Raw genomic sequence first — 26922 nt, forward strand, 5'->3', positions numbered from 1 at the left:
GAGCATATATATATATATAACCATATATCCGACGGGATTCTTTCAGTTTCCCTCTACCAAATCCACTCACCGGTTTTGGTCGGCCCGAGGCTATAGTAGAAGACATTTGCCCAAGGTGCCACGTAGTGGGACTGAACCCGGAACTATGTGGTTGATAGGCAAGCTACTTACCACACAGCCACTCCTACGCCTACTAAACAAATAATATTATGGAATAAATGTTAAGAGAGGATCCTATTCGGACGCTTAGGAAGGAAGACGGTCAGGGTTGGAAAATATCCAACAGTTTGTTAATATGAATGCGAAATTAGAAAAATCAATGAAACGGATTAATACCGTTGGAAAGTTATTGAAATATTTCTGATTAAGGGGAGGTAATAACAAGGGAAATGGCCATAATTAGTGACTGCTAATTTTCCAGCTAACTGATTAAATGATCTTAAAATCAGTCAGCCTAGTCAAATAAATAAATAGAAAAAAAGTAGATACCGCTAATTAAATTAATGGTTACAATTTATAGTTAAAATTTAAGATTTAGAACTTAAAAATAAAATACTTGCAGATTGTTTTTACAGATGTAAGCTCTTACTACAATTTGCTCATGCCTTCATACACACAAACAAGAAAGATTCAACATACACATAAATGCATATGCACACGCATACATAGTTATTTACATATTCTAGTTTCAACAAATATTCCCCCATGGAAGTATTAATACATATAATCACAATAATAACAATATTAATTAGCAGTAGATAAGTACTGGCTCCAAAACAAAGACCAAGCAAATACATAGCTAAATATATAACCTAATATTTCTACATATTTTGAATACAATGGCAATACCATATAACATTGGAAGCAGAAACAGCTGTTAGATAGGATGCAGTCTATTTACTTTGAATAAATAAAAAATAATTGATGTAAGTCAGTTGTTGTTAATCAGTACTTTTCCATTTTCTATTTTCTTTAAATTTTGTATTAATACATGTATATATATATATATATATATATATATATATATATATAAGCATAATTAAGGGATCAGCAAATATTTGCTGATCCCTTAATTATGTTTATAAATATATATATGAGCCTTAAATAAGTTCTCCACCAATAATGGTGCTTACATACCGATGGGCTTCGTAAAAATTATTAATTATTAATTGATTTATTAATTAATAAATTGATAATCCTTTACCCTTTTAATTTGTAATATATATATATATATATATATATATATATATATATTACAAATTAAAAGGGTAAAGGATTATCAATTTATTAATTAATAAATCAATTAATAATTAATAATTTTTACGAAGCCCATCGGTATGTAAGCACCATTATTGGTGGAGAACTTATTTAAGGCTCATATATATATTTATAAACATAATTAAGGGATCAGCAAATATTTGCTGATCCCTTAATTATGCTTATATATATATATATATATATATATATATATATATATATATATATACATGTATTAATACAAAATTTATATATATATATATATATATATATATATATATATATATATATATATATATATATACATATGTATGTATAGTTCAAATTTACGGTAAACAGAAGACGAGGACAGGTGTAGGAGCAACACCCTTATTAGTTTACTTCTCGGGAAGAATGGAAATGTATTGTACTTATAGAACTGACACCCTTCTACAGAAAAAAGTCAAAGGAAAAACAAAGACGGAAGGAGAAAAATGTGACCAGAGTTCAATGCCCTAACATGAAGAGGTGACCGAAAAAAATGAATGAAGAGAGTGTATAATAACAACAACAACAACAACAACAACAACAACAAGAATAATAATAATAATAATAATAATAATAATAATGATAATAATAATAATAATAATAATAATAATAATAATAATATATATATATATATATATATATGTATATATTCTGTCATCCCATAAATAATGCGTTTTTTTACATTTCTATTTTTTTATCAAAATTAAAATAAACAAGGTTATTTTCTATTCTAAAATATCCTATCCTTCATTTTCTAAAACATTCTTCCATATATCTGGCAGACTTGCAGGGCCCCTCTTTCAAAATTCACTTGTCTGCGACGAAACATACTCCTCCCAGTACTGTTCTGACCTCGTCTAAATAATTCATAACTTTTTCGTCAAAATCATTTTGGACACACACACACACACACACACACACACACACACACACACACACACACACACACACATATATATATATATATATATATATATATATATATATGAGTGTGTGTGTGTGTGTGTGTGTATTCACCGCACGCACGCGTCATCTTTGCAAGTTTTAACTTTACATTTCTGACGTGATTCTATCTATCTTTGTATCTTTCTCCCCCTCTAGTTCTTCCTTCCAGTTCGTCGCATCACAGCATTCAGTATACACGTATTTTTTTCACGTCTGGCTGTATAGCCTTTCTTGTTTATTTTCCCTGTTTCGTTTTCCTGTCTTGTTTTCTGTCCGTCACTATATTCATCCACGTTACAAATTTAATTTGTCTCCATGGGAAGAGCCATTCTAACATTGCGTCCTGCCCTAACTCTTCGAAAAGCTTAGTTTTAGAATGGTTGCAGCTGATGAAGGAAATTTTCTCTATGTGGCCTGTGTGTTTTCTGTACTCTGTTTATCATTTTGTCCACGTTTTTTTGTAACGTCCTGTACTCAGATATGCATCTATATATACATGTAGATGTAGGTATGTACATACATGTACGTATATATGCATATACTCACATATTTATATATAAACATATATATATATATATATATATATATATATATATATATATATATATGTATGTATGTATGTTTGTATGTATGCATGTATGTATGTATGTATGTATGTATGTATATGCAGAGAATGAGAGCGACAGGTAGATAGATAGATAGATAGATACAGGTACAAATACATGTACATTTGAATGTATTTATGTATTTGTCGTCGGCGTTTTATCGCGTGTCCGATCATTTATTTGGTTTCTGCTTGACCACTTCTTCCTCTCTGTCCCTATGTATGCCTCTGTTGACTAATGAGGCCCATTCTTGCATGGAAGCGTCTCTTGCAAAGTTCACAACGGATCCATGGTGGAGGGTTTGGTTGTTGCAACCTTCATTTTCTTTCTCGTCGTTTCTATTCTTTCATCTGTCCTTCAGCTTCAGAATGATCTGTTACAGTGGAGATGGAATGATGCCAGTAGGGGCCTGACCTGAACTTCTATGTCCCTGGCTATGGGATCGATTCCAGTCAGTTTTATGCTTTGCTTCAGCTGATCCTTGTATCACGGATTCTTCTTCTAGTGTAAAGTTTACCATATAAAGTTTGACGCGGCTTCTTTCATTCTTACTACGTGACCCTCCCATCTCAGACGATGTTTCAGGATGGCATCCTCCATGCTGTTCAATTTCGTTCTCTCCAAAACAAACACATCACAAGCATAGACTTTCCATTTAATATTCATAATAGAGTGGAGCTTCTGTTGGTGAAATCGCTCTAATGTTTTTACGTCAATTCGGTAAAGAGTCCAGGTTTCACAACCGTAGAGGAGAATAGAGAACACGATTGCTTGGTAGACAATTTTGTTTTACGGTTCAGATCCTTGTTCTTAAAGACCCTTTTAGCTAGTCCATTAAACGCGGTGTGAGTCGTTCTTAATCGCTTCTCCACGTCCTCGTCCGATGTGCACTTGTTTGAAAGCAAACTTCTTAAGTAAGAAAAGTGGTTAACTTTCTCCGATGGCGTCTCCAAGATGGTAATTTTGAGGCCTGGAGTTTCCTTACTTAGACCGGGTTGTGCCGGAATATTTGTCTTTTTGATGTTGACCTTAGGTCAAACCGAGTGTAAACATTGAAGTTATTCACGGTTGTTGAAGCTGTTTACTGTAGTGGGAGGCCGCTGCGTTGTCATCAGCATACTGACGTTTAGCGTATTATGTATTTGTACATTTGTGTTATTGTAAATTTAAACGAACCATGATTCATATATATAACAACCTCCAAAATAGCAAATTATACATACCCTGATTATAGCGCATAGTTAGTCTTGGACGACCTCTTACTATATAACAATAATTTGTAACACACAGATTTCGGTAAACTCCAAGCCATCCTTTGCCATGGGGCATGCAATTTCCTCTGAAGTCTTTACAAACTGAAAAGATAACGAAACTGAGTGAGATTGAATGGAAATACTTGGATATATTTACCAACTACTTAGACATAATAATTTCCCAAACATTCTGATTCTCACAGATAGTTGCAAGTATAGGTATAATGCTTCTAAATATTTCTTTATTTTGTTTACTTTTAATTTAATATGGCGACTCAAACAAAATGTGAACAAACTGTAACATTGAAAATGGCTGGTGTAAAGAATTCTGAGATGATAAAATAGTTGAGAAAAGATTAAAGGTTATGAAAAATGGCTGGTCGTCTTGAATTTTAAATATATATATATAAGATGTTGTCAAAAATACAACAAACAACTTCTAAGATTTCATTAACCAAAGCCTAAAAGTGTTTTTTCTTTTAATTTTCGATAAAATGCACAATGGGTAGACATGCTGCCCTCGGTATATTATTTACTTTCTACCTACAGTTATTCGCCGCGTATATATCTCTGTTCCGTGGAAGCGCAACGGCTCAGTGGTAAGGGCAGCGGACTCGCAGTCGTAGGATCGCGGTTTCGATTCCCAGACCGGCGTTGTGAGTGTTTATTGAGCGAAAACACCTAAGGCTCCACGAGGCTCCGGCAGTGGGGTTGAAACCTGCTGTACTGTTTCACTACAACTTTCTCTTACTTCCTGTTTCCGTTGTACCTGTATTTCAAAGGGTCAGCCTTGTCACACTCTGTGTCATGCTGAATCTCCCCGAGAACTACGTTAAGGGTACACGTGTCTGTGGAGTGCTCAGCCACATAGAAGGGTGTTCCGTTGATCGGATCTCTGTTCCATTTATCTATTTATTTTTTTTCTTTTTACTTACTTGTCTTTCTTGTTTTATTATTCTTCCCACTCTCTTTATTGTCTTGTTTTTGTTTTTTGCATTATTCTTGTCCTTTCATTTAAGACCCATTAGCTTATGTTACTGACACCACTAAATTGAACAACATTTATCGTCAGGTGTCAACATTGAGGTGACATTTTATCGATAACTGATGAGGGAGTGAGTATGCCTATGTCCATCGTGTAGTTTTTCCTGTTCCATATGTACCTGTTCTGTCCCTCTGTGCTTCGTTTTATTACAAACACACACGTACACACACACACTCGCACCCGTGCATGCACACATATGTATGTATGTATGCATGCATGCATGCATGTATGTATGTATGTATGTATGTATGTAGATAGGTAGGTAGGTAGGTAGGTAGGTAGGCATGCGTGTGAGTTTGTATATATAAATATATACATATATATGTGTGTGTGTGTAACGGTTAAGATGGTCATCAATATATTATAGCATGGTGGAGATGTTGAAGTTTAGAGAAAAGACTACATAAAGAAATGACATATTGACAAATTTATTGAGCCGTTGCGAAGTTTCCCAGCTGCGACGAGTTGGACTCAGTTTCAATAGAGAATTTTATGTTGAAGCTTTTAAACGCCTGTTATTTATTAAGTCGTATGAGAGGAGAAAATGAAGTCTAATAAGCTCGTCAAAGCAATTTACCTGTGTGTGTGTGTGTGTGTGTGTGTGTGTGTGTGTGTGTGTGTGTGTAAAGGCTAAGTCTTTGGCTGTCATGATGGCAGACGTAGACTGTCTGCTATTGGGTGAAGGAAAGGAAAACAAAACTTTAGAAGGATCTCAATATATAACTGATTTAGAGTTGAAGTAGTTCATGGACGACGGAAGTGAATCTTGATTGGACTCAGGTCTCATCTGAGATGGTAGTGAATTTGGCAGGTTGAATTACCATTTTCCCAACACACATACACATATAAAAAAAAGAGCTCTTCGTCGGTTACAACGACGAGGGTCCCAGCTGATACGATCAACAGAACAGCTTGTACGTGAAATTAACGCGCAAGTGGCTGAGCACTCCGTAGACCGCGTGTAACCTTAACGTAGTTCTCAGGGAGATTCAGCGTGACACAAAATGTGACAAGGCCGGCACTTTGAAATACAGGTACTACTGATTTTTGCCAGCTGAGTGGAGTGGAGCAATCAGAAATAAAGTTTCTTGCTCAAGGACACAACGCCGGGAATTGAACTCACTACCTTACGATCATGAGCCGAATGTCCTAACCACTAAGCCAGCCGCTTTCACACACACACGCACAAGCACACACAAGAAACTCGCAAACCATCAAACAGAAAAGCATAAAAGTAATAGGAATCTGGTAGCATATAAAATGTGTGAAAGAATGCAGTTATATTAGTCTTCACTTACATATTTTTTGCACGTCAATTTCTTTATTTGTGCATGCTATTTGCTTGCAAGAATATTCTTCTATAACCAGGCCTACAGCATTATTACAAATGCAATATCCATTATAAAGACATCCGCTGCAATCTGAAGATAGTATAAAACATACATATTTGAAAATGAGAAACAATGAACAGGTATTTTGTTGGTTTAAAAAATATGGTAGTGGCATTTTTGTAGTTGAATTTTTTCTAAATTGAGAATCTTTCTGTGATTTCAAACAAACACAATATCAAACGTGGTTGCTTAATGCTAGTAAACAGATTAACAATATGAATGATAATAATGACTTAAAATTCTGGTACAATACCAGCAATTTTCACGGGGGTAGGTATATCGTAAACAAACCATATTGTGTCTTTAGAAACGCATCAAGCTGTCAGAATCGTTACCGCACTGGACAAAATGCTTACCGGCATTTCTTTCGACTTTACGATTTGTGTTCAAAATATCACAGAAGTCGACTTTGTCTTTCATCCAGTCGTGGTCGATAAAATAAGTACCAACTGAGTACTGGCCTCAATGTAATTCACATATCTCCTGCTTCTGTTATTGCTGGCCTTGTGTCAAAATTTAAAGCCGATATTATTTCTTTCGTAACATTTGCTAGAGATAATCTTTAGATTGTTAATTATATAGAGATTGGCTAAACTGCTTCTCACTTCATCCCAGTTCTTCCCCACCCAGATATTTGGACCAAACTAGACCATGAGCAATTTAACTGATTCAGCCCTCCTGTGCTCCTCGATGTTGGACGGCATGACCTGCCTCTTCAGGTGCCGTGCTACCAGCCCACTCACTTTTCTAGGTTAATTTTTGTTCTTGTCAGCGCCTCGTATTTTTTAGAGCAGTGTCAACCAGGTTCATGTACCTGCTGTTCGACAGTATGATGATGAGGTCGTCTCTTTATGCTGACACGGTTCTCCCACGTCTAAGTTCACGCCTCTCAACAGCTCTAATTTCCGCAGTAATGTGGCAAGAGCCAGTACGTACAAAAAAGACGACAAACGACGCCTTTGACAGACCGAATGCATAATATTGAATGATTCCGACAGGTAACCATTAACCCAAACTACTGAGCAAATATCGCTGTACATTGCAGCGATCCAGTCAAGGAAAATGGGTCCGTGTCGAAAGCTTTAGATTAATCCTAATTGATCAGGACCCCACCCATTCCAGATTCTTTACCCACCCTATCTCTGATGTATCGCATGATGTGGAGGGTGTCGTGAATGTGCCTGCTTGGGGTTGTGCATATTTGCGCATCGCTATTTAATTCCTGGACGACGAGCGTCAACTTCTTTGCAAACACGCTCTTCTGCATTATGGGCCTAAAATTTTCTATTTGATCCCTTTGTTTAGATTCTTTCTTAGCACTGCCACCGCTCTTGACTCACAGAACTAAGAATTCTCCCGTTCTGCAGCCAGTTGCAGTAGATATTTGCCAAAAAGACCGCCAGACATGTCTGACATATAGGGTACCCATAGGGTAGACCACCCTAACCAGGCAATTTCATTCCGTGCAATTCGTCATTGCATCCTATATTTCCGCGGGTGTTATCGGCATTTCCGAGTGTCGTGGCATACCGTCGAGGTAGGCACTAAAGTCCATCCTGCGTGCCAAACTACCATTCGTCCCAAACATAATGATAATAATAATAATAATAATAATAATAATAACAACAACAACAACAACAACAACAACAACAACAACAACAACAACAACAACAACAACAACAATAATAATAATAATAATGATGATGATGATGATGAGGATAAGGCGAGCTGGCAGAAACGTTAGCACGCCGGGCGAAATGCTTAGAGGTATTTCATCTGTCTTTATGTACTGAATTCAAATTCCGCTGAGGTCGATTTTGCCTTTCATCCTTTCGGGGTCGATAAATTAAGTACCAGTTGCGTACTGGGTCGATCTAATAGTCTGCCACCCTCCCCCAAAATTTCGGGCCTTGTGCCTAGAGCAGAAAAGTATAATAATAAAAATGACGATGATGATGATGATGATGATGATGATAATAATAATAATAATAATAATAATAATAATAATAATAATAATAATAATAATTATAATAATACATTCAACATCCTTAAACACGTCTTATTCAGAGACCTTTTGAGTGGGATGGGCTACTCGATCTAACTGGGCCCCACCTGCAAGGTCATGCTGTTTATCTTGATATAAGGTCACTATGTCGAGCACATATGGTTGTGATACATGTGCCTGGTGTACCCTTATCAGACGAGTTCTCATGATGGGTATATTGGGCTTCGTATATTTTACTCCAGTGTCACTTTGGTGGCATGCACTTCCCTCTCACTCAATAATAATAATAATAATAATAATAATAATAATAATGAAGAAGGTATTCTTTTTCTTTAACAAGGGTGACCTAAAGAAGAATACAGAAAGCCTAATCATCGCTGCTCAGGACCAGGCAGTGAATACCAACTCAGTGTAAAAGAATATATACCGCACAAATGCAACGGACCTCTGTGGAATGTGTGGGAAGAGGGTCGAAAGTGTGACTCACATTGTTAGTGCTTGTGAAAATCTTGTGCAGAAATAGTACAAGCAAAGACACGACAAGGAGCCACAAACCTCCACTGCCTACTATGGCGTATGCATGGATATGTTTGTCTGTCTGTCCTTGTTTGTCCCCTCTTTGTAAGGCCTTAATGGCCAATATTTAATGAAATGAATTATGGACATGAGGTTACGGGATTCTTGGTGCCAACATACACCAGAAAAGTTAATAGACGAAATGGGGAAGGCAAAAGTGGATGAGTCGATTACATCGATGCCAATGTTCAACTCGTACTTATTTTATCGACCCCTCAAAGGATGAAAGGTAAAGTCGACCTCAGCTGAATTTGAACTCAGAACGGAGCACTGAGAATTTCGCCCGACGTGCTAACAATTCTGCCAGCTCATGACCTTAGAGATAATAATAATGATAACGCATTCTGGTATATACGCGAGGCACGAAAGTTTGGCGAAAGAGGCTAGTCGATTTCACCGACCCCAATACTCAACCGGTACTTCTTTTATCGATCCTGGAAGGATGAGCAACGATGCCAACCTTAGCGGTGTTTGATGTCTGAACTTAAAGAGCTGAAAAAATTAAAATATTTATGATTTGTATTGTCACTTAGTATGATATTCAAATAATTCAAAACGGCAATGAAATGAACTGGAGTGACTTAGAAATGGGGTCTCTGATGGAAAATATTTTGTAGAATTTACAAACATAGAAAAGAGATAAACTAGCTCCTAGTGTGTAAGATGTTATGGATGTTTTTTCGCAGTTGGCCAAATATAGCTTTTTCGTATAGGTTCATGCAACAGCGACGGGGGAAAGAGGAGACCAAAAGCTTCGAAGGGAATTAGATTAGAGTTATTTACCATAAACCTGTTCAGCAGAATAAATGAATAAAATAGGGGAACAATGTGAAAACTTACCCTCAGTTGGAGGACCACCAGAAACGCACAGAGCTGTAATTAAAAGTATTGAATATATATACATCTGAAAGAAGAATAGAAATAAATTAAATTATATTATTATATAGTTCTAAATTTGAGGGATGAGGAATCATGCACATTATTTACATTATTTACATTTGATGGATATTTGTCCTCATCTTGTTTTTTGTTAACACAACGTTTCAGCTTCATCAGGTGTCTTGGGGAAATTTCGAACCTGAGTTCTCATTCCTATTGAATTTTTCGATGATATTATTATTATTATTATTATTTTATTATTATTACTATTATTATTATTATTGCTATCATTATCCAAGTCACTGCCTGGAATCGAACTCGGAATCTTGAGGTCTTGCGTTTAGTATCCCGTGCTCTTAACGACTACGCTATATGCCCGTAGTGCATATAGTGCTATATGGCGTAGTGGTTAAACGCGCAGGCAACTAACACCAAGATTCCGAGTTAGATCCCAGGCAGTTACCTGAATAATAATAATAATAATAATAATAATAATAATAATAATAACATCGAAAAATGCATAAGGAATGAGAACTCAGGTTCGACATTTCTCGAAGACACCTGAAGAAGGCTGGGGAGTATATCAGCCGAAACGTTGTGTTAACAACAAACAAGACGAGGATAAATATCCGTCAAATGTAAATAATGTATATTATTATATATTCGACATTTTCGTATTATTAATGTTTAAGTTTAACAAAAAATGTTTAAGTAAGTTTAACATTATTTACATTATTTACATTTGATGGATATTTGTCCTCATCTTGTTTTTTGTTAACACAACGTTTCAGCTTCATCAGGTGTCTTGGGGGAAATTTCGAACCTGAGTTCTCATCCCTATTGAATTTTTCGATGATATTATTATTGGTCGATTGAGCAAAAAATATTTGGGCCTGGATAAAATGAAAGTCATTCAAAAAAAAAAAAAAGAATGAGCGCTATCCGTTCTGAGGTCGAACACTACACCTCCCCCCAAAAAACTTTGGCTAGATATATAATTAATTATGGGTGCCTTCGTAGACAGAAGAGAGGTGATTTTTCTGTAGAGAATGGTAGACCTTACTTATAAAACTCGTAATGTAAGAATTGAAAACTTTATTAAAAATTAAAAATAGAAAATGTTAAAAATATAACAAATATTGAAAACGGAGAGCTTCTGGTGATGCGAAAAAGTATACTAAGTGTCCATTAGATATTTGAGGAAGTCCTGCAATTTTCTGGCTTTCACATCTGATCATGGACCTTTGAGCGTGAAAGGCATATAAATGTTACTTAACTTTCCCTTATATCACACTAGGAAGCTCTTCTGTATCACAATGCTGCATGCACACTACTACATTTTCCTATTAAAACATTTTTAGGCTGTGCAAACATTATCAGATATAGAACTCAGCATGCTGGATAGATATATTGTATTTTCCCTTTTGTAATATATCAAAAGGTAACAGTTATCTCAAGAGTTTAGCCCCAGGTTGAACTATCATGAGTGGCCTCTTAGAACAGACTGCCAGGTTTCGATAACAAGAAAAAAAAAGCACTATCCACCATGCAGAGAGTAATGAGTGGATTACGGAGAAATATTGCCATGTATTTTACATTTATTGTTCCTATATATATATATATATATATATATATATATATATATATATATATATATATATATATATATATATATATATATATAGATAGATAGATAGATAGATAGATATATGTGTGTGTATGTATTTCCATGTATGCATATATATATATATATGTATATAGAAATATATACGTATATGTATATATAAATATATACATATACGTATGCGTATGTACATATATGTATATATATGTATATATATACATACATATATATATATATATATATATATATATATATATATATAAACAATTTGAAAAACCTACACGACTAGGTGAAAAGCGCTTCATTTAATATGTGACGTTAATAAAAATCTGTAAACGTACAAACATCCAGGTTTCTGAGTACCTTAATTAAAAATTTATATATATATATATATGCCTCTGTGTGTGTGTGTGTGTGACAACCGGAGTTAGTGTGTTTGCATCCCCGTAACCTACCGGTCCATTATAAAAGACTGATAAAATAAATACCAGGTTTAAAAAGCGAAGTACTGGGGTCGATTGATTCGTATATAAATTCAAGGTGGCACCCTAGCATGGCTGCAGTCTAATGACTAAATCAAGTAAAACGTTGAAGATATATATATAAAGAGAGAGAGAGAGAGAGAGAGAGAAAGAAAGAAAGAAAGAAAGAAATAAAGAGGAGGTGTGAGGGAGAAATGGATAATGTATCTAGAGCTTTGTTCCTCTTCAAAATATGAAGTGAAAAGCTGAGAACAAATACTCAAACATTCTCCTAATAATATGAAAAAATTGAGCCATTTATCTCTGTATTAACAAAAATATGTTTCATTGTAATATCCTTAAATTACCAATTAAAACCTAATGAAACTAGAATTCTACAATATCACATTTCGCACTTTTACTTACCTTCTGGTCCTTGAAGCTTGATTGATATGAATTTATAAGGCTGGCTTTATACGAGTAACAATAAAATTATAAATGTACAAATATGACTTCAAAATGACATGTTGATGACAACAGCTGTCGGCAATGATTCATAATGAATGTTATTCTGATTCTCAATTAAATTTTAAATTTTAATTATATCTAAATTCACTCCTGACTTCTTTGGTGAGTCGTAAAATCTGAACGAATTAATATCATTTACTTCTTGTGTTAGTGATATTTGAATGAACCCCAACCATCAAAATAAGTCAATCCATCTCGTCCATTTATTCCATCTACTGATTCTGGAAGGGCCCAAGTACTTCCTCCCATCAGAACCGATCACATTTGCATTTTCCTGCTGGATACAATCGAAGTTCGTACTTGATCACCTGCATGGTCCGCTTTTGCTATTCTTTCTTGGGACATTCTAATCACATTCAATTTTCGTTCCTATCCTCACCTTAAACATAATTATTTCTACTCTAGGCACAGAGCCCTGAAAGTTTTAGAGAAGGGGAATAGTCCATAACATCGACTCCAGTGTTTCACTGGTACTTAAATTATCGACCCCGAAAGGATGAAAGGCAAAGTCGACCTCGGCAGAACTTGAACTCAGAATGTAAAGGCGGACAAAATACTGCTAAGCATTTCACCCGACGTCCTAACGATTCTATCAGCTCGCCGCTTTCTCACCTTAAACATAATAATACTAATCCTTTCTTCTATCCTGAAAAGATAAAAAGCAGAATCGATAATAATAATAATAATAATAATAATAATAATAATAATAATAATAATAATAATAATAATAATAATAGTTGTCAAAGATCATCAAGAAAAAAAAATGCTTTCTAATTGATGTATCAATACCAGCAGATGACAACGTCTCTCTAAAACAAATGGAAAAACTTTCAAAATACAAAGACCTGGAAATAGAGATAACTCGAATGTGGAATCTAAAAACAGAAACAATTCCTATCATAGTAGGTGCCTTAGGTATAATAAAAAAATATTCAGACAAATACATAACAAAAAACACCAGGACTTACAAATATATATAACATACAGAAAATTGCACTACTGGGCACTGCACACATCCTACGCAAAACACTTTCAGTACAGTAACCATAAAAGCACCACAGCAAACCACAGCACATACCCAAGGCGCACAGAGCTGCGCTCGGTAGTGAAGTGAAAGCACGTTATAAAAATAAAACTACTGAACAACAACAATAATAATAATAATAATAATAATAATAATAATAATAATAACAATGAATCGCCCAATGCTGGCATTTTCCAGAGTGGCTCTCTGTCACCACTTCTCTTTTGTCTAGTCTTAATACGTCTCTCGAAATTGCTCGATGGTGTACTATATGGCTATAAATTGTTTGATAAATATATAAATCATCTCTTTTACATGGATGATTTAAAGCACTTTGCAAAAAATTGCCACCAACTACTGTGCTTAGTAGCAATTGTTAAATATTTCAGTGAAGACTTCAGGATAGTATCTGGCGTCGATAAATGTGCGACGCTACCTTTATTGGAGGTAAAATGATAGAAACATCCAACGTTAATCTTGACCAACAAAATGTCATAAAGGAGTTAAGGCTAGCGGAGAGCTACAGATACCTAGGGGTATTTGAAGGTGATAGAATCAAACATTCAATGATGAGGGAAAAGATGAGAAAAGAATGATACCACAAGGTGAGGGAAATACTCAAGACAGAGCTGAGTGCAAAAGAAAGGATCGAAGTGATCAATACTATAGTCAATCGGGTCATGACTTACAGTTTCAATATCATTAACTCGTGAATTACTGAAATCTATAAACTTGACATAAAAATATGAAAATTGTTGACAATGTATAGAATGCACCATCCTAAGGCAGATACAGAATGACTTTACCTACCAAGAAAAGAGGGTGGCCGGGGACTTCTACAACTGGAATTTACCAAGACGATCGCTACAATTTACTTAAACACCAACCTGAAAAACTCTGATGACTGGATGTTAAAACTTGTGTTAAAGCATGAATTACAAGAAAGCATCATGCTCAGTGACAAAACAGGCAAAGAAATATCTAAGTGAATTTTAAAAACAACATATACCAGAATTAGCCGAGCTGGTAACAAGCAGACAAAAACCTGAGCGTATGAAAACCCGTGCCAAAACGGCTGATTAGAAATTCTTACTGATAAACAGCAAGAACAAACCTCTCAGTGGCAAATATCCAAAGAGAGCTACCAATGTCGATTTTGACAAAACCCTTACCCGTCAATGGTTAGTGTCTCCTGAGATAGAAGGATTTATCATAGCAGCCCAGGATCAATGCCTACCTACAAGAAGCTACCAAGCCAACATCTTAAATAACGGTCACGCGATGCATGAAAGACTAGCAGCCTAATTAAATGAGAGTGTCTAGAACTGTAATGTCCCCCTGTGGATGGTGACTGAGAGGACAACTTATAATGAAAGCTAGAAGAAAGGGGAATATTGTGGGAAGCTACCGTCCCATAGCATGTCTAAGCGTAATCTGGAAGGCACTCACCGGAATATGTGCAACAAAGTATTTCCTCCTGGCATAGGAAGGAATACTACCAAGGGAAAAACAAAGATCTAGGAAGAACTTTCAGGGTATCAAGGATCACCTGGTCATCGATAAAATAGTTTTGAGGCATTGTAAAAACATCATGCAAACATGTCTATGGCTTGGATTGACTTTAAGAAGGCATATGGTATGATGTCTCATTCTTGGATCGTTGAATGCCTGCAGATGTTTGGTGTTGTTGACAGCAGCACAAATTTACTGATGCATAGAATGAAAGAGTAGAAAACCAAATTGTACTCAAGTAATGTATTCCTTGGAGACGTTAATATTAAAAGGGGCATCTTCCAAGGTGGCTCGTTCGCTTCGTTACTGTTCGTAATTGCACTAATACACATAACAGCAACACTTAGAAAAAGTTAAGATGTAAGAAGAAAGGCCCATCATTGAATCATCTTTTGTTTATGAATGATCTGAAATTGTTTCGGAAATCTTAAAAACTGATAGATTCCTTAACCAAAAGAGTCGAGAAATGTAGAGACAACGGTATGGAATTTGGGATTACCAAATGCTCAGTATTTAATATGAAAAGAAGGAAGAAATCAGTCTGCAGGGGATTGCGTTTACCATTACGAGAGATCATGGGTGAACCCGATGGTAGTTCGTATAGATCTTCATGGATTTAGGAACTGGATGACATTCTACACAGAGAAATGAAAGTCAAGGTCAGCGAGGCGTATCAAAAAAGGGTGAAGATAGTGTTAAAATCCAACCTGAATGCCAAAATTTGATTACCGCAATGAATATCTGGGCAGTTGTGATTGTCAGATATAGTGCGTCCATTCTTGGATCTTTGAAAGCCTGCAGATGTTTGGTGTTGTTGACAACATCACAAATTTTCTGATGCATAGAATGAAATAGTAGAAAACCAAATTGTACTCAACTAATGTATTCCTGGATAAGTTAATATTAAAAGGGTTATTTTCCAAGGTGACTCGTTTTCTGCGTTGCTGTTTGTAACTGCACTAATACCCATAACGATGATACTTAGGAAAGTTAAGATGGATAACCCATGTGGAAGAAAACCCATCATTGAATCATCTCTTTATGAATGACCTGATATTGTTTCGGAAATCTGAAAAACAGCTAGATTCCCTAACCAAAATTGTTGAGAAGTGTGATAGGGACATCGGTATGGAATTTGGGGTTACCAAATGCTAAGTACTTAATATTAAAAGATGGGAGAAAGCCACCTGCAGAGGATTGCGGTTACCACCACGAGATACCATGGGTGAACCCGACGGCAATGGGCACAGATATTTAAGGATTTTGGACCTTGATGACATTCTACACAGAGAAATAAAAGTCAAGGTCAGCGAGGCGTATCAAAGAATGGTGAAGATGGTGTTAAAATCCAACCTGAATGCCAAAAATTTGATTACCGCAATGAATATCTGGGCAGTTGCGATGGTCAGATATAGTGCGTCCATCCTCAAATAGACTAAAGAAGAAATATCAACACTGGATAGAAGGACAAGAAAGTTGTTTAGATGGTCGTATCTTCTGAGGCACGTTTTATTTGTTTGCGAAGTGTATTTATTAAATTTTCTCCAGAAAATGAACTAAATTATGTGTTTGGAAACGGCTGTGACCATTTTCGTTGCGTGTCTGGAAAAATAAGATTAAGAGCAGTGTGTTAGTGAAAGAGGAAATGAACATACAACTAGACAGGACAATGTGTAAATAAACAACAGGCTGGATTAATCAACCGTCAAGAATTGAATACATTAATTATTTCACATGAAGAATATTGTTTTTTTAAAATTTACGAAAATTCTGATAAAACTATCAAATCAATCCCATTTTCCCGTTTCAGTAGCAAAAATATAATTTTGAAACCACGCTAGAGACATATATATGATGGCTATTATGGAATAATCTCCCCGTGTGACATATTAAACAGGTTTTATGCTCTTTGTTAACAGTTAAATAACCTCCTGTCATTTAGTTTGATTTAAGAAATTATCTTAAAATATATTTTATGGTTAGAACAAACAATTTCTGCCATATGTTGCAATACGGACATTTTTTTTTTAATGAAAAGATATTTTCTTGCAATAGAAGCTTGTATTTTCTATTAAATAATTGTTTTCTGGGTGTGACAAGAAAAACCTACATGGCATTGGTAAAGAACGGGTATATTAGTCTCTCTCCTCTCGAGGAGTGTTGGTGCCTGACATATGAACAAAATCTTTCCAAGATTTAGTTTATTTCAGAGAAAAATGTCTTATATCTAAAAGTTACTTGTTCAAAATATGCTTCCTAATGGATGGTGGGGAGGCGCAATGGCCCAGTGGTTAGGGCAGCGGACTCGCGGTCATAGGATCGCGGTTTCAATTCCCAAACCGGGCGTTGTGAGTGTTTATTGAGCGGAAACACCTAAAAGCTCCACGAGGCTCCGGCAGGGGATGGTGGCGAACCCTGCTGTACTCTTTCACCACAACTTTCTCTCACTCTTACTTCCCGTTTCTGTTGTGCCTGTAATTCAAAGGGCCAGCCTTGTCACACTGTGTCACGCTGAATATCCCCGAGAACTATGTTAAGGGTACACGTCTGTGGAGTGCTCAGCCACTTGCACGTTAATTTCACGAGCAGGCTGTTCCGTTGATCGGATCAACTGGAACCCTCGACGTCGTAAGCAACGCAGTGCCAACAACAACAAAAAATAGGTGGTGGGATGGCACGGTTCTTTTTGACGAAATATATGTATGTTTTCTACAGTTACTATTGTTGTTGTGGTTGTTGTTGTTGTTGTTGTTGTTCTTCTACTTCTTTCTTCTTCTTCTTCTTCTTCTTCTTCTTCTTCTTCTTCTTCTACCTTCTTCTTCTTCTTCTTCTTCTTCTTCTTCTTCTTCTTCTTCTTCTTCTTATTATTATTATTATTATTATTGAGTGAGAGAGCAGTGCATGCCATCACAGTGACACTGGGGTCAAATATACGAAGCCCAGTGTACCCATCATGACTACCCGTCTGATAAGGGTACACCAGGCACATGCATCACAACCATATGTGCACGACATGGTGATCTCATATCAAGATAAACAGCGCATGACCTCGCAAGTGGGGCCCACTTAGAATTTTCTTCAGGTCAAGTAGCCCATCCCACTCAAAAGGTCCCTGAATAAGGTTTGTTTAAGGATGTTGAGCAAAACACCCATGTTTCCAAAGGTGAATTATTCAAACCCCAAAGAATTCCTCTCAACACATGGCTATGATGCTCCCCCACTACTTCTGCTCGTGATCAGAGATGCACATACCGTCAGCCATCAAGGGACATGCTCAACGGGTTAAGGTCAAACAACTGACAAGCAAAACTGTGGTATTGAGCAGAATAATTGCTGTAGCCAATCTTTTATACCAAGACAAAACAATGTACACGATAATACATCCAATCAATTAAGATCAGAAGCCATGAGAGTCAGTGCCTGGTACTGCATCATCATCATCATCATCATCATCATCATTATTATTATTATTATTATTATTATTATTATTATTATTATTATTGCTTTTGCACAGTTTCTAACGCTGGAGATGTATTACGGTGTCAACTGTTCACTATCAGTGAACTAATGTAACACATAATTTCTTTCGAACACCTTCCGGAGTATTCGAGCGGTTCCAATCAGTGCTGTTTTCCATGCTTATCGCAGCCCGTATTTGTTCCACGTACTTCTCGAGATTTTTACTCACTGTTCGCAGGGCGCCCACAATTATTGGTACACTACCACCTTCTTCATCGATCACAACTTCTTTACCTCCCAAGCTAACCTGTCATATCTATCGACTTTTCTTTCTTCCTTATCACATACCTTGTTGTCTTGCTGGGCATGCTATATCTATGATCCAGCATAGTTTGTTTTCTTTCTCAATTAACACAATTAACACAATGTCTGGCTTCCTATTTTCTATCTCATGGTCTCACTGAATCATAAAATCCCATAGGATCTTTGCATTTCTATTTTCAACGATGCCTTCAGGTTTGTGGCCGTACCAATTTTTTTCTCTGTTAAAACCATATTTGTTGCAAAGCGTCCAATTGACAAGCCTTGGTATATAATCGGGGCGCCTCTTATATTCCTTATTATTGTATATAGTCTGAGATCAAAATTCATATTGGAAGAGGAGCTTCAGCACCAGCAAGTCTGAGTTAAATGAGTCTAGGACAACAGTGAACTAATGGCGTACACAAAGGTTACAGTCTATAAAGCTTGTGTCTTCTGCACATTCTTCTGCTTTATGGTGTGTGGCTTAGGGATCAAGGTATTCAGCTCACGATTGTGAGGTCGTGGGTTCGATTCCTGGTGGTGCGTTGTGCCCTTGAACATGACCCTTAAGTTCATGTAGTTTCCTTCTCCTCAGGTGGCAATAATGAGTTCAACATCTAAATGAAAAGGACCTACCTTGTTGTCACATTCTGTGTCATCCCTAGTCGTCATCAGAACTACTTGTGTTTGGAGTGATCAGCCACTGGTATATATCATGTGCAGGCTGACATATGCCAAAACTTTGATTACCGCAATTAATATCTGCGCAGTTGCGGTGGTCAGACATAGTGCATCCATCCTCAAATGGACTAAAGAGAGAATGTCAACACTGGATAGAAGTACGAGAAGGTTGATGACGCTGCATGGGGCGCTACACCCTAAAGCAAACGTAAACAGACTATATGAATAGAACGAATGGTGGCAGAGGACTAATTAGTATAGACCATTGTATAAGGAGTGAAAGGAGAACGTTTGCCGAGTATCTGATAAATAGTGATGAAGACTTGCTGCAATATGTCGCGAAATATATGAGTGTAAATGCAGATGAAATTATGGGCAAGGAAGAGTTTAACCAAGAGCTGAGGAGAAGAAGAAAGACCTTCTTGAAATGAAAACGTATGGACAGTTTGAAAGGAATACACAAGACGTTAAGGATAATACAGCATCGTGGGTATGACTTGAGCGATGTGATTTGAAGCGTACCACCGAAAGCCAGATCATTGCTGTGCAAGACCAGGCTCTCGCTATCAATTCAGTGAAGTATAACATCTATAAAACTTCTGACATCCAGAAATGCAGAATTTGTGGAAGAGTGTGGAAAATGTGACCCACTTGGTAAGTGAATATGAGAGTCTTCCACAAAAATAATGCAAGCGTCGCCACGGTAAAGTGTGTGCGTATGTTCATTGGCTCTTATGCCGTAAATACCAACATGAAGTAACAGACGACTGGTATGACAATGTACGAAGTAAAGTTATGCAGGAGAATAGAAAAGTAACGATACTCTTGGACTATGATTTTCAGATGGATCGTGTAATCGAACACTCTCGGCCGGATATTGTCATATTGAATAAGAGAGACAAATACTGTCAGATCATTGATGTAGCTATATCAAATGACATGAATTTTGTGAGTAAAGAGGTTGAAAAAATCCACCAAGTACTTCGAACTGAAAGTGGAAATGGCAAGACTGTATGGAATGCGAGAGGGTAACGTAAAAACGATAACAATGGTGATCGAAGCGTTGGGTCCAATCCTACTGAAACTTCAAGACTTTTTAAGGAAACTGGAAATCCCATGGAAGTTTGATTCCTTGCAGAAAGCAGCGTTATTGGGCAGAACGCACACCTTAAAGAAAGTATTATCTATCTGAGGAAATTGTTGTGACTTGACAAATGACTAAATATTCCAGTGCATTTTTACCTACAGGGTGTTACGAAGGAATAATAGTAATAATCAAACACAAGGACTTAGAACTATACATACCAAATAGGAACCAACGCTACTACGTACCGCACAATACAGTGAAAATAAGAGCATCAGAGCAAACCAGAGCACATACTCAAGACACATAGAGCGGCGCTTGTTATTTCAGTGAAAACACGTGTTAAAAATAAGACTACTGAATAATAATAATAATAATAATGATAATAATAATAATAATAATAATAATAATAATAATAATAATAATAATAATAATAATAATAATAATAATAATAATAATAATAATAATAATAATTATCTCTGGCTGCCCAGTCCTGGCTAAGAAGGATTATATTCACAGACACGACAGAGTTGGGACCTATATACACTGGAAGCTATGCCAACACTATGGAATAACAACAGAAAAAAGATGGTATAAACACACACCAGAAAAGGTCACAGAAAACGAGAAAGCAACCATACTCTGGGATATGCCAATACACACAGATAGAGAAATTAAGGCAAATAGACCAGATATAGTTGTCAAAGATCATGAAGAAAAAAATGCTTTCTAATTGATGTATCAATACCAGCAGATGACAACGTTTCTCTAAAAGAAATGGAAAAACTTTCAAAATACAAAGACCTGGAAATAGAGATAACTCGAATGTGGAATCTAAAAACAGAAACATTTCCTATCATAGTAGGTGCCTTAGGTATAATAAAAAAATATTCAGATAAATACATAACAAAAACACCAGGACTTACAAATATATATAACATACAGAAAATTGCACTACTGTGTACTGCACACATCCTACGCAAAACACTTTCAATACAGTAAACATAAGAGCACCAAAGCAAACCACAGCACATACCCAAGGCGCACAGAGCTGCGCTCGGTAGTGAAGTGAAAGCACGTTATAAAAATAAAACTACTGAACAATAATAATAATAATAATAATAATAATAATAATAATAATAATAATAATAATAATCCTCTCTACTAACAGGAAATAGAATACATTAAAAGAAAAGAAATTCCAAAGAAAGCATTAATTTTTTGCCTCGGCAAAAAGTAGAGCAATATTTCAAATAGCAGAGATAATAAAGTAAACCTATTGCCACATAAAAATTACATTTCATCATTTATTCTAAAAATATAAAAATAATAATAATGAAGGGACACTACTCTTCTACTTTTTCATAGCACATGCAGAGTACAGTCCCTTACAGCCAAACCAGTAGGCGCTAAACAACAAACTTGGCGGGAGTATATTGACTCCTCTTACCACAAGACTGGGTATATTAAAGCGACTCGCCTTTAATCATGAACCAGTTTGATCAGAGCAAAAACAGGCTGAACAGAAAGATGTAAAAATAATGTCATTACTTTTTATCGTTTATTTGTATCGGTCAGTAGACAGCGGCCATGCTCGGGGTTGGCATGAACCAGTAACGCAACCCTTCTCAATACTGCCGACCTTCCATTGTAGTTGTTTAAGGGCGGTCAGAACATTTCGGTTGCAATGGACGAGATGATACTTGATTAACGGAATACGCCAGACAAAGAACAGTCATTGCATAGTGTGTCTTCATCACCAGACCGGACAGATATCTTGCCAATAGAGAAAGAACTGGTTTCTTTCCTAGATCCAAGGCTACATTATGATAATTACAACTTCAACTACGTGGTATATTTGCATGCATTTATGTATGTATGTATGCATGTATGTATGTATGTATGTATGTATGTATGTATGTATGTGCAGATTTGTATTTTTTATGTATGTATTTTCATGCATATAGACGCATATGTAGACATGCTCATATATATTTAAATGATAAACTTCTGGTAAGTTTTGCCGATTCTTATAGTTCCATTGATGGATTGGATCTGTAGTCTTCGAAATAGCTTTCTTCGTTTCTAGTTTTTGAAGCCTAATTACTCAAGATTGGTATTTAGGCAGTGTGTTACATATCCCAGGGCTCCAATAATTACAGATATAAAACTGAACTTGTAATCTGGATAGAGTAACTACAGATTTCTCAATAGTTCAGCATAGGTGTCCTCTTTTTCACTGATCTTCAGCTTTATGTTAACATACGCTGGGCAGCTAATTTCCACAACTGTGCACAGTTTCTCTTCTCCATGTATGTATATATGTATGTTTGTATGTATGTATGCATGTATGTATGTATGTATGCATGTATGCATGTATGTATGTATGTATGTATGATTTCAGATTGGAGGTGTGAAATTATGGCAAAGACCAGAGTATTATTGGGAAATTGAATAAATAAATAAATAAATATGCAATTATTTATTGTGATAATGTCAGGCGATTATCAAATATAATTACTATGTTGACGTTATTACTTTGTTAAAAATGCCTTGTTGCTTTTCATAACTTGAGAAATTTCGCTGCATGAATCCATAATTAACTTATCGAATACCATTTGTGACATGACGTGATAATATAATTATATTTGTCTTTTGTATATGACTTTCACTTTCTTTATCATTCGAAGTTTTACTTAAGGTTCTCTAAACGGATTTATAAGAAAGATAAATATTTTTATAACTGTTAATTATTTGTTTATTGACTGATATTTGCGTACATATTAGAGTAAATTCAGGTGTAAACAAACAAGTTAATATCAATGACAGGAAGGGGTGAAGTTGTTTACATCGCGCCCAGTGCTGCAGTTGTACCTATTTCATCGATCCCGAAAGTTTGATAAGCAAAATCGACCTCAGTGTAATTTGAACTTTGTACGTAAACAGCCGGAAGAAATGGGATCTATTTCAAAACGGGGGCACCAGTTTTTATTTATGTTTTATGTAGTGTTTTTGGTACCGAAAGACTTTCAAGCTTCGTATACTTATCTATTTTGTGTTATAGAACAGAAAAAAATTTTTGTATTCGAATTTATTTCATGTAAAAAATTGTCTTATTTCGATAATTTCTACTAATCACTGACGTCTATTCAGTTGAAAACAGTTAGCGCTGTAACGGTGTATATCGTATTAATCCCCTAACCCTAACCCTAACTAGACTGTTAACCCTAACCCTAACCCTAAAACTAACCCTAACTCTAGAATGCGAACTCTAAAATTGTTACACACATAGATACGCACAGCGTAATTTATTATATAAACAATATATGCGTATAAATTACGATTAAACCGGATGAAATATGTCACAGGGAATAACATTTTTGTGTCCGCCCAGCAGTATCTCTATTCAGCTGAATAGACGTCAGTGATTGGTTGAAATTACAGAAATACGACAACTTTAACATGGAATAACTTGCGATGTAGGTTTTTTTGTTAAGAAGACTAAGAGTAAAAGATGTTTTATATGACACATTCTACCAGTGTCCCAAGTTTCAAAGTGTTTCGTTAGTGTTTCGTTAAGAAAATACTGGTGCCCCAGCTTGTCATTTTGACCGACGCGCAAACTATTCAGCCAGCTCGCCGTCTTAAAAACTGCAACAATAACAACTGGTAATCATTTCTCCTATAGGCAGAAAGTCAGCAATTTCGGGGCAGTGGGTAATAGTGGAGAATACATCGAGACCTGGGTACTTGGATAAGTATATTTCATTTTGATCAAAGAGATCCTCGGGGGTCACAAACCTCCCACTGAAAAACTTTTTCCCATTAGTTTAAATGAAATTCAAACCATAAGCAAATGAACAGAAATGATGCCTTTTCCAAAAATATCAGCAAATTTCAATAATATTAAGACAGCCTAATGGGGCTAAACCCCATATATATAGTAAATTTTGGAAGCCCATAAGTTGAGTATTTCAACCTCTGTTATCACAGGATTTAGTCGACCATGAAAGAATCACAAGCAAAGTCCACCTTGGTGCTATTTGAACTCAGAGCGTAAAGACGGGCGAAATGGTGCTAAGTATTTTGTCCGGCGCGTTGACGATTTTGCCATCCCACGCCCACCGTCTTAATAATGATAATAATAATAAAGCTCAGGACTCAAAGCAGAGACTGAAGGATTTTTAATTGCTGCACAAGACCAGAGCCTCCCCACCAGAAATTACCAAAAACACATAATGAAAAGAAATATAACAAGTAACTGTAGAATATGTGGAGATCGACAAGAAACAATAAATCATATTATCTCTGGCTGCCCAGTCCTGGCTAAGAAGGAATATATTCACAGACACGACAGAGCTGGGACCTATATATACTGGAAGCTATGCCAACACTATGGAATAACAACAGAAAAAAGATGGTATAAACACACGCCAGAAAAGGTCACAGAAAACGAGAAAGCAACCATACTCTGGGATATGCCAATACACACAGATAGAGAAATTAAGGCAAATAGACCAGATATAGTTGTCAAAGATCATGAAGAAAAAAAATGCTTTCTAATTGATGTATCAATACCAGCAGATGACAACGTTTCTCTAAAAGAAATGGAAAAACTTTCAAAATACAAAGACCTGGAAATAGAGATAACTCGAATGTGGAATCTAAAAACAGAAACAATTCCTTTCATAGTAGGTGCCTTAGGTATAATAAAAAAATATTCAGACAAATACATAACAAAAATACCAGGACTTACAAATATATATAACATATAGAAAATTGCACTACTGGGTACTGCACACGTTCTACGCAAAACACTTTCAATACAGTAAACATAAGAGCACCACAGCCGACCACAGCACATACCCATAGCGCATAGAGCTGCGCTCGGTAGTGAAGTGAAAGCACGTTATAAAACTAAAACTACTGAGCAATAATAATAATAATAATAATAATAATAATAATAATAATAATAATAATAATAATAAGGGAAGTATGTCGAAGACTGCATTATGCTCGACTAAAGGCGGTGCTCCAACATGGCCGCAGTCAAATGACTGAAACAAGTAAAAAAATAAAAGTGCAAAATGAAACGAACACGGAATACAGCGAGAAAATTCTTAAAATGACCGTTAATATATATATATATATATATATATATATATATATATATATATATATATACAGAGAGAGAGAGAGAGAGAGAGAGAGAGAGAGAGAGAGAGAGAGAGATAGAGAGAGAGATACATAGATACATACATACATACATACATGCATACATACGTACATACATACATGCATGCATACATACATACATACATACATACATACATACATACATACGTACGTACGTACATTTAAGTCACAATACATGAATTCAAGTAATATGGTAGTACTCACTAAAAGAGTTCCTGAATGTATCATTCTACAAAACAGAATATATAGTACAATACAAGAAAAGGATTGTATTAAGTCACAAATATCTTCCATAATATTTTAAAACCTTGACTTGGCGTTCCTATAGGAACGGTACATTGATAATCTACTTTTTAATAAATGCTTTCTTTCACCTGAGGACGTAGCTTAAATTCTACAGTATTTTGATATACGTTTTGCATTTTGCATTAATGCAGGCATGTAAGTAATTTATATATCATTAGATATAATACAGTAAACTATTTACATGCTTTTAAGTTACGAAACGTCGTGAAATTAAAATTATCTCATTGTTAAATAAAATTTCATCAAACTATTTTCTGTGTCATTTGTAGTATGTATGTATGTATGTATGTATGTATGTATGTATGTATGTATGTATGTATGAATGAATGTATGTGTGTATGTATTTATGTATCTATGTATCCTTGTATATTTGTTTGTCTGAAGATACTTGTACTTTTATAAATGACACCAAATATTCGAACACATTAGTGAAAAAGTAACCCTGAAGGAAAACATAAAATATAATACTATTAAGACCTGAAAACATAAAATATAATACTATTAAGACCTGAACATAACCACAAATCTTGTTTATTATTATTATTATCATAGCCAGTATAAACGGACCAATTCTGAGAATACACCTGTAGAAAAAAAGGAAAGAAAAAAAAAAGGTAATGTAAAAGGAGAAAGGGCTCTATACCCCTTTCTTATTTTTTCTGACCAGGCTCCCGTGGTTTTATGGGTTTTTCCACGTGTAACCTTTCCTTTTTCGAAGCGCCTCCCCCTTTGGAAGTTCTACTTATTTATTTATCTATTTA

General features: G+C 35.7%; 2 protein-coding genes across 17 annotated transcripts in view; one reads left to right on the top strand and one right to left on the bottom strand.

Annotated features, from left to right (window-relative positions):
* LOC128248081 (uncharacterized) overlaps positions 1-10032 on the bottom strand; it is a 12516-nt gene extending 2484 nt beyond the window's left edge. The window contains exons 1-3 of the mRNA XM_052968502.2: positions 9945-10032; positions 6431-6553; positions 4058-4189 (exon numbers count right to left, since the gene is read on the bottom strand). Of these exons, the coding sequence (XP_052824462.2) occupies positions 4058-4189; positions 6431-6553; positions 9945-10008 (319 nt within the window). The 5' untranslated portion in view covers positions 10009-10032. The remainder of the gene's footprint in view (positions 1-4057; positions 4190-6430; positions 6554-9944) is intronic.
* The window catches only part of LOC128248171 (uncharacterized), a 111633-nt gene that overhangs the window by 67253 nt on the left and 17458 nt on the right, over positions 1-26922 (top strand). For 6 of the 16 annotated variants that reach the window (XM_089353437.1, XM_089353435.1, XM_089353431.1 and 3 more), the window contains one exon: positions 26714-26775. The exons of 9 other annotated variants lie outside the window; for them this stretch is intronic. The gene's annotated coding sequence lies outside the window, so the exon portion shown is untranslated. The remainder of the gene's footprint in view (positions 1-26713; positions 26776-26922) is intronic. One more of the 16 variants, XM_089353438.1, reaches the window with a different exon arrangement.

Source organism: Octopus bimaculoides, chromosome 6, assembly GCF_046866305.1.
Source record: "Octopus bimaculoides isolate indiv1 chromosome 6, ASM4686630v1, whole genome shotgun sequence".
Lineage (NCBI taxonomy): Eukaryota > Metazoa > Mollusca > Cephalopoda > Octopoda > Octopodidae > Octopus > Octopus bimaculoides.